Source organism: Sander vitreus, chromosome 6 (assembly GCF_031162955.1).
Source record: "Sander vitreus isolate 19-12246 chromosome 6, sanVit1, whole genome shotgun sequence".
In the NCBI taxonomy this organism is placed as follows: Eukaryota; Metazoa; Chordata; class Actinopteri; order Perciformes; family Percidae; genus Sander; species Sander vitreus.
This window is the reverse complement of record NC_135860.1, coordinates 31,011,592-31,026,155: the sequence shown is the minus strand read 5'-3', so window position 1 is coordinate 31,026,155 and position 14,564 is coordinate 31,011,592. Positions and strand designations below refer to the sequence as shown.

General features: G+C 42.8%; 1 protein-coding gene across 1 annotated transcript in view; it reads left to right on the top strand.

Moving 5' to 3' along the window:
- Window positions 1–14,564, top strand: part of klhl32 (kelch-like family member 32) — a 48,830-nt gene that overhangs the window by 21,822 nt on the left and 12,444 nt on the right. The window contains exons 5-8 of the mRNA XM_078253713.1: window positions 5,995–6,093; window positions 10,013–10,228; window positions 13,395–14,121; window positions 14,321–14,379. Of these exons, the coding sequence (XP_078109839.1) occupies window positions 5,995–6,093; window positions 10,013–10,228; window positions 13,395–14,121; window positions 14,321–14,379 (1,101 nt within the window). The remainder of the gene's footprint in view (window positions 1–5,994; window positions 6,094–10,012; window positions 10,229–13,394; window positions 14,122–14,320; window positions 14,380–14,564) is intronic.

Below are 14,564 nucleotides of genomic sequence, written 5' to 3'. Positions count from 1 at the left end.
CTTATTGTAGAGAAAGAAAAAAAATAATACACTTGCTGGGATTTTATCCCAAACAGGGAACATGTTACAGGGAACATTTAGCTTGATGATTTCCAACACTGTTTACATGAATGCTAAAGTGGCCAAATAATGTGCGTATTTATATGCAGCAATGCATGTAATTAAACACAAATACTGACTAAAATGTTTTTCACATCAGTTACAATAGGCAGACAAACATGCACTGGTAGAAAGTAGTAACTTTTTTGTACATGTACAGATTTGTTCTGTCAGGATGAAAAACAGGAGCTGCCTTTCCTGTTTTCAAAAATGATAAATGATGAGGAGGCTTTCCCAAAAATGATAGCCATGAATGCTGCATAACAATATTCAGTCCACTGCTGTGCTGTATCAACAGTAGTGAGAGGCGAGGGAGACAAATGATGAAGTCATTTTTCACACTTTCGCGACTGATGCAGTCACGGCTCTGTGGCTATGTAGGGCAGTACTGCTGAATGGATTATCAAAGGCTTGTTCCTGCCCTTTAAAACCAAACTACACTTTATTTGGAGTAGCTGAGTACACTGTGTGAGAGGTAACATGGGGCATGTTTAGTCGGATTGGGCTGTTATTCCATTGATTAATAACTCTATGCAGTTCTGTTGTGTGCTGAGAATAGACACAAAAAAAGGTCAGTTTACCCTCCATAAAGTACATAATACTTGCCTCTGCTCCCGAGAGCCCAGCACTATGAATTGGCTGTATTACAGTAGCTTTATGTTACATATGGTTGGGTGATATGGAGGAAGCTTTCAGCAGATAATTTTAGCTGCTGTTCATTTATTTCAACAGGAAGCATTTTGGCAGAATCAGTGTTGTAATAATTGCCTGAATATGTTGCTTTGCTGGGAGGATTATAATGGTGAATCAAGCATATTGGTAGAGCCGTTCTTGTTATGCTGTGCTGTCTGTCACGCTCACTTTCCCTGGCTCTAATGCACCATCTATACCATTTACAATTACCTGGCTTACCTGGCTCAGTGATTCAAAAAATAATGACATAAGATATATAGTATATATGCTCCCTGGTTTAGCCTGGTGAGTTGAATATAAAGTATGCGTGTGACTTAACCCTTTAATTAAAGCATCAGTATCGTTCCTAACATTCCACATACCTTTTTTTTTTTTAACAACATACAATATTTAACCATAATTAACCGATGAAATGTATTGCCATTTTGTTTTTCACTTGTGCAAGAAAAGTCTTTTCAAATCGTATTTCTATCTTTAACATAGCCCAATATACGTTACGTTTATACATGTTTCAATGTGTCAATGACTGGCCAACCCGGTCTCACGCCAGTTCGTGAAATGGTCACGTTATTTTGATTTATTGATTCGTGTACAGGTCACGATTTTCGAACGTGACCATTTCACGAACTGTCATGACACTGGACTGATCTGGGGGACGCATCAACGGGGAAATGAAATGCCAAACGCCGGCGACAACAACGCGACGGACCGCAACACGCGGGACGCGATCCCCGGGCGCAGGGACACGATCTCTGTGGCACGCAACAATGGGGAAATGAAACGCCACAACAACGGGATGGTTGTGGTTAGGAAGAGAATAACGCGAAAAGGAACAGCAACACGCGGGATGTGATCCCCGGTCTCCGTGGTGAAAGTCCTGTGTTGTTCGACCCATCCACCATCCCGCCCAACCTCCCTTCGCGGATTTTCGCCTTATCAATACTACTCGCTACCGTAATCGTTCTGTGATCACGAAATATGCTTCCCATTGAAATACATTACTTTAAAATTTGTGCTCGCCACACGAAAATAACGACATTAACGTGTTCAGTACACGAATCAATAGATTCAATAACGTGACCATTTCACGAACTGCCATGAGACTGGGCTGCACTGGCCCTTATCAAACACAAATTAGTCGGCACAAATAAATGAATCATTTTGTTTTAAAAGAAATGTAAGAATTCAGAGAAAAATGTGGGTGATTTCCCAGATGAAATAATAATTTCCCAGTCCCCAAATACCTAAAACAATACTTAAAGAAATGAACTTTATGACAAAGCAAAGCGACTACCCCTCACATTTGAGAAGCTGGAACCAGATAACGTTTTGACGCAGATAAATCATTTCAGCTCAAACAGAAAATCCCAGTTACATAAAACAGAATGACCTATTACCTGGTACTGCATACAGTGAATACACGGGACTGAGAGGCTACAACCACGCTAGCTGCTCTTTGAAGCTGTACTTGAAATAATTAAAATGTTGATCTTGCGATGGTGCTAGATGAAAAGTCAGGGGAAATCACCAAAGTTATTAGTTATTACAGTCCATCCAATAGTTGCTGATCCATTTCACTAAAAACCCAGAATGTTACACACCTTTTTCTCTTGCTTGCTTTTTTCTTCTTACAGTTTTTTCAATTGCTTAAGCACAATTATGAAAACAGGGACCGTTTTTTTCAAAAAACTACACACAATTAGCACAACCACACACCCAATTAGCAGAACACCTCAGACCCTTTGCAAAATGAAACACTATTTTATAAAAAACATATTTTGTTACCATATGAAACACACACGTTTCATTTGACTTAATTCAGTTTGAACCAGTTACACACTGCTGTTGCTAACCTAAAACACTTTTAGCAATTCTACTTCTCAGTGATTAGAATACTGTAAATGAAGTACAAAGAGCAAGTACAAATATACAATAAGTTCATCAAACACTACACAAGACCAATGCTGCAGACTGAGGAAAATATAATTCATTTCTCTCCATATACTCAAATCAGTCAACATGTCGACATGGAGAATCAACAACAAAACAAGTCCCAGTTTTCATGCTACTGCAGTAGTGTGCATAACACTGTTAGCTCAGCAAACAACAGACAAACATAAAATATGGTATCCAGTACAGATTACAATCACTAGCTAAGTTTCCATCCACACAAAAAAAACTCATGCGAATAAAGCTGGTGAAAGTGTGTTTCCATCCAACGGCTTTAAAGCCAATAAAAACCTGTTGCGTAATGATGTCACGTGCTGTTTTGCGGTCAAGTTGGTATATCGAATTGATTTGAGACATTTTAGGGTGTTTCCATTTATTTTCGCACTGAATCGCACAACGTTCAAGCAAACATTTGCGAACAAAGTTCTGCTAGACAAAATGGACCTGCCATCTACCAACAAATGATCAATACTGCACAAGTTGTGATAGTGCTTATGTGCCAGCTGATAGCCACATATCAAGCTATAATAAGAAAACAACGACGCTATCAACACATTGCTATGATGATGCAGATGCAGATGGAGGCGGCCTGTGGTGTGGGAACGACAGAGTTATATTTTGCTCGTAAATTAAATTCAAAAAGTCTCTCGTCTCCTTGTTGGTCCACTTCCATCTGTCTTCGTTGACCCCCGCCATGTGTGCAAACTGAGCGGAAACACTGGGCGGAAATTAACTAAAACTTCTTCGTTTTGTGGCAGGATGCAACCATAAAATGACCTAAAACTTAATCACAATTCATTATTTATTCGGCAAATAACGTTTCCATCAGCGTTTATCGCATAAGCCGTATATCAATCAAGATAAAGTCCCATGAGACCGAACGTATTTCCTTTGAGTCGATATTCATGAAATTCAATCAGATTTTACTGTTTCCATGAGGCATTTTTCATTCGATATCACTTAATTCCGATAAGAACGTGTGGATGGAAACATAGCTACAGAAAAAACATCCATCCATCCATCTTCGTCCGCTTATCCGGTATCGGGTCGCGGGGGTAGCAGCTCCAGCAGGGGACCCCAAACTTCCCTTTCCCGGGCCACATTAACCAACTCCGACTGGGGGATCCCGAGGCGTTCCCAGGCCAGGTTGGAGATATAATCCCTCCACCTAGTCCTGGGTCTTCCCCGAGACCTCCTCCCAGCTGGACGTGCCTGGAACACCTCCCTAGGGAGGCGCCCAGGGGGCATCCTTACCAGATGCCCGAACCACCTCAACTGGCTCCTTTCGACGCGAAGGAGCAGCGGCTCTACTCCAAGTTCCTCACGGATGACTGAGCTTCTCACCCTATCTCTAAGGGAGACGCCAGCTACCCTCCTGAGGAAACCCATTTTGGCCGCTTGTACCCTGGATCTTGTTCTTTCGGTCATGACACATGGTACAGAAAAAACAGACAAACAAAAAAAAGATCTGAATAAGTACAGAAAATACTAGACATTATCTCTTCACCTAGCTGGATCTGGCCAGAGAATTTCATCAACATCACAGGCGATAACCTCATTGGCAAGACAACATGGGAAGAACCGTCTTGAATGTCGAATCCATCCTTGCACATCTGCGGCGTTGACTTGGTCACAGGCGTCCTCCATGGCCTGAATGAGGGGGGTACCTGAGCCTGGGGCCGGATATCGTAAACCCTCCACCGCCATGCAGAGAAAAACTCTTCCATTGGGTTTAGAAACAGAGAGTATGGTGGAAGGTATAGTACTGTAAACTGTGGATGGTGTTGAAACCAGTTCTGGACAAGAGCAGAGCGGTGGAATGACACATTGTCCCAGATGACAATGTATTGCATCTGGTGCATTTGGTTAACTGCTATGACGATGTTGTGCAATCGATCCAAAAATGCGAGAATTTGAGCTGTGTTGTAAGGGCAGCTGTGTTGTAAGGCATGACGGAGGAGGACCCCATCCTGTGTAATGGCAGCACAGAGAGTGATGTTACCCCCACATTGCCCTGGAACATTGATTATAGCCTTGTGGCCAATGATATTTCTGCCTCTCCTTCTTGCTTTTGTGAGGTTGAACCCTGCCTCATCTATTCATGCAGGATTTCTTCAGCATCCATCTGTAAAACTCTCTGAAATACAGTGAAAGAAAAGATTGTGTAGTTCAGGATGGATCTAGTATACAGTCAATGTACATGTAAAAAGGTCATGTGTGCAGTATGCACCATCACACAATACATACCTCTACATACTCATACCGCAGCCGTTTGACCCTCTCTGAATTCCGCTCAAAAGGCACTCGATAAATTTGTTTCATTTGAACCTGATGTCTTTTCAGGATGCGTGCCAGTGTTGACAGAGAGACCTGATGGACATTATTGAAAATGGCATGGTCACCGATAATGTTGGCTTGGATTTCTCCGAGCCTTATAGCATTATTGGCCAAAACCATGTTTATGATCTCTCTCTCTTGTTCTTGCGTGAATATGGGCCTCCTTCCTCCTTGTCATTCTCGACCCTCAATCCTCAAATGTCACAGAGAGGGGTATCAAACGTGCTGATATGGTGCAGATGCCACTGTATATCTGCTAAGATTTGGCTGAACTCTTAGTCCAGCCTTCCTCAGCATCAATACGTGGTTCACAACATGGTCCACTAGTGTTGCGCGACTTTCATTTGATAAATTTGGTATTCTTCTTCTTTGAGCACATTCTCCGGCTTCAGGTCTTCCTCTCCCTCTTCCTCTACCTCTACCTCCACCTCGGCCTCTACCTCTAGGCCAGTGTTTTGCTCCTTGAGTTTAAGGTTTTGCTAATTGTGGGAAAGTTTTAATTTTAGTGTGTAAGCAATTGAAAATATACATTTGAACTGTAACGTGTTAATTGTTTACAACAATATATATAAATATCTATAAAAAGTGTACAATGTATGGTATCGTACATGTTGACTTGAAAGCTCAATAAAAAAAGAATAACAAACCCAAAATGTCAACCTTCTGTGGTGGCTCTAGAGGAACAGTCAAGGGATCATCTTGACATCCTTGACATTTCTCGTTGCCTTAAACAACTAGAAAGTGTTCAGAGAAAAACAATTCTCAACTATTTTGACTTTTTAAATGAAGTACATGTGTGTGAGTCTAATAATCAAACCCACTGCAACCCAACTGCAGAAGAACTGAAACTGAAGTAGAACAAAACAGAAAAAATTAGACTGAACAACCTTGTTTATCTCATTTATCGTTTATCAGATCCTGCTGGAGCCAGCGGTGATCCAGGACGTCCTGTCCGCAGGCAGCCACCTTCAGCTGTTGGAGCTGCTCAGCCTCTGCTCCCACTACCTCATCCAGGTACACATACACACACACACACGCACACAGACACACACACACACACACACACACACACACACACACACACACACACACACACACACACACACACACACACACACACACACACACACACACACACACACACACACACTGCACAAACAAACATTTTTTCAACCTTGCACAGGTGACTACGCTTCTGTGTGTGTATGTGTGTGTGTGTGTGTGTGTATGTGTCTGCGTGTGTCTGCGTGCATGCGTGTGTGTGTGTGTGTGTGTGTGTGTGTGTGTGTGTGTCTGTGTCTGTGTGTGTGTGTGTGTTATATACAGAATAGTTTGGTGCCAAGATGCAATTTGTTCACATTCACAAACTGAGATTATTGTTTCCCACTTTATCTTTCATCCAAATATTACTATAACACTACACTTTGAACACCTTAATCCTGCATCCCATGCCTCTACTTGCATGGAAAATCCATGCCCACACACACACACACACACACACACACACACACACACACACACACACACACACACACACACACACACACACACACTGTACCAACATAAAATTGTACAACCTTGAATGTCATTTGAGTAAAACATACGCTTGTGTAAATACAAGACAGACAGAACCCCAGATAAGGTGTTTACAGGCCAAAGCGTCCAGATTTGTTTTAGAACAATCATGGTCACGAACAATAAAAGGCAACCCCAAATCCCAGATCATAACCGAGATAACGAGCATTGCTTGTGATCGTACTTTTCTAATTTCTTTATAAAATCAGTGAAGAAACAAATGACGCTTGTGATGACAGCAGCTGCAGTAACATCAACAAAAGGAAATGTTCAAAAAACAAGTAATTCATGTCCTAAAAAAGCGCTGCAATTATTCAAATTTAACAATGTCCAATCTACTGCAATCTGTAATTAATGGCCGGGTGTGAATCCTCCTCCACAGAGAGGTTAAAGGTCAGAGTCAGCTGGAGACTGAAGCCCTTGAGCCAGTACAGATTCAGTGTGCTGCTCAAGGACACTTCAGTGGGGTGGATGCTTGTCAGCTAAGACGTCTGAAGATCTAAGCCACCCAGCTGCTTGTTTAATGTAGTTTATCATAGAGACCAAGACGGATTAAACAGAGGCAAAGTCAGCCCCTCTGGCTGCTGCAGATGAAAACCAATCAGGTTTTTGCAGAGCAGAACTGCTCGGAGGTATTTCATAAGATACACAGTGGTTTTAGAATCACTTAATTACATGCATATAGATACTCCACAGTACTAATTACATCTACTATTTCATTCTGTGCATCTCGAATCCCTGCCACCAGACTGTAATGTTTTTATACTGTGTTTTACCGTCCCAAGTCTTTACAGTTACATCACAATAGTAAACCTAGCTCAAAGGTGCCATCTGGTGGTTGCAAAAGCCTGAGATCTATTTGGTTTGTAGTGACCAGACTATACCTCACTACCTCACTATAAACAAAACAGCCAACCCCCTAATTCACTAGCAAGGACCACGCCACAAACAATTTAAAACATGTAATTTAAAGATTTAATGAACGCTTGATTATATTGAATGTTAAGAGCACAGGACTAGATTTGGATGGTGGGTGAGATTGAAAAGAGAGAGAGGATGGATCAGAGTGAGACTCAGTGTGGGGGTTCCATCTCAGGTGCTTTCGCCCGAGCTGATTTTAAAACTCCCGGACGTTACCTAGAATGTAGTCTATATCATTGATGTTCCACTTCCGGGATTGCTCCGGTGCTGCAGGAAATTCCGCCAGATGCGTGTATTTTCGCCGATGTCCGTGAACCTTCCAATTCTTTGTGTTGGAATTTTAAACTCCGGTGGATTTATGAGGACTATAGTTAACTGCTCCTCAGATCTCTGCAGGGTAAATCCAGACAGCTAGACCCGCCAATGACGATTGTGATTGGTTTAAAGAAATGCCGATAAACCAGAGCACGTTTTTCTCCCATCCCAGAATGCTGTGTGGACTAGCCAGACCCTCCTCGGCTCCACAGCGATGTGGATGGTCTGGCAAAGTGAGACTACCTAGAATGAGAAATGAGTGCACTGGACTGAGTAGGAAGGGATGAGTGTAGGAGGGATGGGGGGATGAAAGGATGAGGGTAGGAGGGACGAGGGGATGAGGGAGGAGATGACGAGTGGGTCAGAGTAGGGATGAATGAAGGGAGGGATGGGGGGGGTGGGAGTGAATGGATGAAGGGATGAGGGTAGGACGGAAGAGGGGATGAAGGGATGAGGTAGGTGAGAAGTCAAGGTATCAAATGGGAAGGGAGGGTGGGTCGAGAATGCGGAGACAAACAGCACTGAGTGGGTTGGCTTGGATTATAAAGGCTGGTCAGTGATTAGAGGTGTTGTTGAGGCGTGGCCCTGCTCCCAAACCTAAGTTAATTCATTAACTTCATATATGGTATTATAAATTTTACCAAAAAAAAACTATAGAACATATACACTTACCCAGATAACTTTCTACATACATACATGCATACATACAGTGTGTTTGCATACACTTACCTACATATATACATACATACATAGACGCCTACATATACCCATAAGGGTCACTACTTATATACAGTACATTGCCACCATGAGGTGAATAATATCCTAAATAATGATGATAACCATAATGATAATAATGATGTTCATCATCATCAGCACCATCATCAACATTCTCACAGAATAATACTACTCAATGTCTATACTTATCTAGTGTCATGTCTTTGAACCTTTTTTTAAATGTGAAGACATTCCTAATATCTTTTAATTCCTCTGGTAATGCTATCTGTTTTGGGATGGGGTTAGAGTGCATAGTGGACGGGAAGGCCAGACCAATAATGACAGTGATTTCCCAATAAACACTGCACCAATTGATTGAAAAGCCCATGTATCAGCCATTCAGGACCACCCAGCTCCCATATGATGGATACTGATGTGCAGAGTTCAGTTAATTGAATATTGAATAACTGATCGATGCCACACTTGCTGTGTAAAGGGCTGTAAAATCCTTTATCTGAAATAATTCTAGTGACACATTTTGACTGCTATGAGTGTGCAATAGTTGCTGTTATTTGTATAATCGTAATTCTAATCTATAATGAAAACCCTTTAATCTAATTTGTTTTAAATCCTGATTCATAGATTTTTTCAAAACAAAACACACTTTTCTGTAACCTAGAAGTTGTAGTGAAATTGAAATGTACAGAATTTCAGTGCAAAATATCTACTTTCGAAACCCTGAGTGGTTGATCCATGTAGTTATTGTTATATCAGGTTGAGCTACTAGCTGATGCATGTTGCACTGTGTGTGCTGAAGGACAGCCAGAAGATGGCAGTCTTATTCCACTACTCAGGGCCTTAGTTTCTTTATGTAGCTCCTTTCCTCTCCTTTATTTCTGTATGTCTCTACATTTGGCATCTGTAATGTTATCATTTAACTATGAAAATTAAATTCAACTCACTGTATGTATGTATGTATACACTGTATATGTCTGGCTTACATGTATATGATATGTTTATGTATCAGGAATGAGTGTGTATGTCCAACTCTTCTATGTGGGTTGAACAAAAAAAAAACTCTATCCATCTAAATCAGAACCAGAAAAGGATTTATTTCCAAGTAAGCAACACTTACAAGACATTTGCCTTGGTGGGGGCAAATTACTTGTAAGTGTTACTTACTTGGACATCTAGACATCTATAATTGGTACATGTGACAAATCCTTTTAAAATGATAGCTAGCATGAAAGACAAACTAATAAAATCATACATATGTACATTTGTGACTATATAGTCCTCCTAATTGAATATTTATAGGTGATGCCATTCTTTGCTGTTTGCAAGTACCGGGAAAACATTTATGCTGAATACTTGCATTAATTTGTATGTTTATGTATTCCTGCTGCAGGAACTGAGTAGTGTGAACTACCTGGAGCTGTACCGCGTGGCCGACCTGTTCCACCTCCCCGCCTTAGAGGAGGCCGTGGTGGGCTTCCTGGTGGAGCATCTGTCTGAGCTGAGCCAGAGCAGGCAGGAAGAGGCTCTGCAGCTGCCCTACCGCCTCCTCAGGGAGGTGCTGAAGAGCGACCGCCTCACCTCTCTGAGCGAGGAGGAGATATGGAAGGTACTGGAAGTGTGTGTGTGTGTGTGTGTGTGTGTGTGTGTGTGTGTGTGTGTGTGTGTGTGTGGTCATGGATTTTCTATGCAAGTAGAGGCATGGGATGCTAGATTAAGGTGTTCAAAGTGTAGTGTTATAGTAATATTTGTATAGAAAAATAAAGTGGGAAACAATGATCTCAGTTTGTAAATGTGAACAAATTGCATCTTGGCACCAAACTATTCTGTATATAATACACACACACACACACACACACACACACACACACAGATAGAAATGCATTACACAATACATAGCACAGACAAATTAAACACTGTCAGCTGCAACTCATACCGTTTGTTTATATGAGGCTATGCAATAGGATGTGTGTCAGTCCATGCATCCGTTTGAACATGCATATGTGTGTGTGTGTGTGTGCATGTATGTGTCATGAACAGCTGGGATTGTAGAGTGAAGCGACAGTGCGGGGTGGAGACTTAATGTTTTGGCTGTTCATTTGCACCAATCAGCCACCCCCACTTCCGCCCCCCCCCCCCCCCCCCTCTCTCTCTCTCTCTCTCTCACTCTGTCTTTCTCCCCTTCTCTTCTCTGATTAGGCCCACCGCGGCTCCATCAGGGCCCCAATCCCCCAGCTGTCACTCGGCCGCCCGTCTGATTGAAAACAATCAGGCCTCTGATGGCACAATTACCCTGACCCTTTAGCCAGCCGCCGCCGCCATAATCAGCCTCTGATTAGGCTGCTTTGGGCCTCCTTCACTTCGCCCAGAAGGTTAATTTGGGCATCAGACGGAAGCGAGCGGCAAGCGGGGGCCGTCGTCCGAAAGGGTGGGGGGGTGGTCGACGGGGAGGGGGGAATATGTGCATGCCAAAACTGCCCTGATATATCTTGGCAGTCAATCACCGTCACTCAGAGTTTTCTTAGAGTCTCTCACGCTCTGAAAATCACATTTTCTCTGGCTTTGTTTTTTTCCCCTCTCTTCTTTTCTTGCCATCCTTTGCTCTGCCTTTCTGTAGCTTCCCCCTCCCCTTACCTACCTCTCTCTCTCTCTCTCTCTCTCTCTCTCTCTCTCTCTCTCTCTCTCTCTCTCTCTCTCTCTCTCTCTCTCTCTCCCTGTCTTGTGTGGTCTAACTCTCTTCCTTTCTCAAACACACACACACACACACACACACTCTCTCTCTCTCTCTCTCTCTCTCTCTCTCTCTCTCTCTCTCTCTCTCGCTCTCTCACTTTCTCTTTCAGTGCGTAGGGGAAGGAGAAGGAGTTCATTTATTCTATGCCCGGAGGAAGTTGCGTGATGCAGCATGACCTTCACAGTCAGCTGCCATAGTGCACACGCTCACACACACACACACACACACACACACACACATACAGAAACACACACACATACTGTCACTTCAGAGCAATGAGGAGGAGAGAGGCGGGGTGAGCGATAGAGAAAGGGAGGTAGAGACAGGAGAGTGGCACAGATACCATAAAAAGACAATCCTGACTTGCATGTTTGTTGCATCTTCACACCTTTAGAGTGGATACAAGGGGAAATCAAGGGAAAGCTGTTCAGTACACATTGAGTATTTGTCTATACATCATCATACACCAAATGCTGAGTTTGGATTTCTGGTGTGATACTGTGGATTTGTCTAATTTGCCCATGGTCGTCTTTTTCTGAAAACAATATGTTGTCAGTCTCCACTGCTCCAAAAACTTTAATTTTAACTATACTAAATTGTCCTTCTCTGCACAGATTACGTTTAAAAAACCTGTCACCAGTCATCTCGCCCACATTCACACCTCGTCGCAACTAAATAACCTTCCACCACTCTCCACTTCAATTAAATTCTCTGCATGCCAGTTCGCCTGCATTAAACAAAGGAAGGTGCCTGCTGATATTTACAATCTTATTATTGAATGCTGCTGATTAATACTTGTGTGTGTGTGTGTGTGTGTGTGTGTGTGTTTGTGTTGGCAAGTATGGATGCAGTGTTGCTGTGCATCAGTCTTGCCATAATAGCTTATAGGTGTCTAGAAAAATAATTCTGATTAGCAGATTCTCTCCTATTGTTTTCTGCTTTTTTCACTCATTCCTCTAATCTTTTATTCTTTTCATACTGACTTCATGCTGTCGCTTTCTTCCTTTTACTTTCCTCTTGCACCCTTTATTCCTTCCCCCTTCCCCTTGTTCTAAATATCTTCTCTTGACTATAACTTCTTCCTTCTTGCCACCCCCCTTTTAAGGGACAGTACAAAATGTTTTTGGGTGGGGAGGAGGCTGAATTTATGTTTAAAACTGACTTTGAAAGAAACAGTACCCCAATTTGAGCCATATTTCAATGAAACAATTTTGATATAGCCATCAAACTGCAATTTCCAAATGTTTGCCAAACACAACAAAATGGTGAATACTGTAGTCACTCTATTTTTTGACCTGCTAAGCAAAAATGTATTATTGCGACTTAAAGGTCCCATATTATGCTCATTTTCAGGTTCATACTTATAGTTTGGATTTCTACTAAAACGATGCTTTCATTTTCAAAAAACACATTCTTTTTCTCATACTGCCTGTCTGAATATACCTTTATTCACCCTCTGTCTGAAACGCTCCATTTTAGCGCCTGTCTCTTTAAGCCCCCCTCCTGAAAAGCCCAGTCTGCTCTGATTGGTCAGCTCTCGACGTCTCTGCAACGTCGTTGCTGCCGGGGAATTATTGTTACAGCACCGTAGCGCACTTTCTACCTATATACAGTACAGTTGTGACATCACAACTGTGCGGGAGTCCTGACGGCTCGTTGAAAGGCACCGTTTCTGAATATGTGTGCCTTTTTACTCCTTAAACAGCTTTATTATAAAAAAAAGAGACATAGATCTCTCACTTATTGCAATATGGGACCTTTTATGTATCTGCCTAGGGACAATAAATGAAAATTAGCTATGGTGCTAACTCTAGCATATTTACATTATGTACTTGTACTGATCTCCATTAATATGCACTGTCCCTATCTAAATAAACAATTACAATAACAAATGAAATAAATGAGTTGACCATTCATTGGCTGCTAAATTTTAGTTATATTAAAAGCTAACTTTATACGGCGTATTTAACTTTATTTTCTTTTTTGTGTCTAACAACAGTCCAAAACTCATACAGTTCTTCTCTACTCGATCTGTCTCTAGTTGGTTGTTCTGTGGCTGGAACACGACTGCCGTTACCAGTACGCTGATGATCTACTGCAACACGTCCGCTATGGCCTGATGGACGTCCCCACACTGCACCAGCTTGCCGGTAGCCACTCTCTGGTTAAGTCCAGCCCTACTGCTGCTGCCCTTGTGGAGGAGGCCCTGGACTACCACCACGCCACCTTCGCCCAGCCCCTCCGCCAGTCGGCCCGCACCAGGCCTCGCTTCCAGTCTCTCACCCTCTACATAGTTGGCGGGCGGAAGCGGGAGGTGAGCAGAGTCAGGGAGTTGCGCTACTTCAACCCGGCTGCACAGGAGCATGTACGCGTCGCGGGGGGGTCGAACTGGAGTGAGCTGGCGCCCATGCCCACTGGGCGCAGCCACCATTGTGTGGCCGTAATGGGGAACTTCCTATTTGTTGTGGGTGGGGAGGTGGAGCATGCCACCGGGAGGACATGTGCTGTAAGGACTGCTTGTCGATACGACTCCAGGGCAAACGGTTGGACTGAGATCGCTCCCATGAAGGCCTGCAGAGAACATTTTGTCCTGGGTGTGCTGGGTCAGTACTTGTACGCAGTGGGGGGCAGGAACGAGCTGAGGCAGGTACTGCCCTCTGTGGAGCGCTACTGTCCCAAGAGGAACAAATGGATGTTTGTCCAACCCTTCGACCGCTCACTGTCCTGCCACGCCGGCTGTGTGGCTGACAACCTGCTCTGGGTCTCAGGTATACGAGCGATAAGGAAGACAGACTCAAGATACTCACGCACTCTAACATTATGCATTACATTTAGCTGGATTCTACACATGCATGTGCACAGACACTCTCTTGGCATGTAGTCCAGATATTCACTGCTTTGTACACATTTGTACCAAAGTATTTTGCGGCCAATAAAAGCCAGAGGTGTTGTTCCTTTGTGTTACAGGTGGGGTGACAAACACAGCTCAGTACCAGAATCGACTGATGGTGTACGACCCAGAACAGGTAACTGTGACGAGATCTTACACTTTTACTGTATTAAACAGTACAGTTCTAAAAGTGCTTACGAGACCATATCAGAGATTTTAAGTGTTTCATTCTGTTAATACTACATACTTCTAGTATAGCGTGCTGTAGAGTTTCATATTTTTGAAGCAGCTTGAATCAATATTTTCATATAAACAATAGAT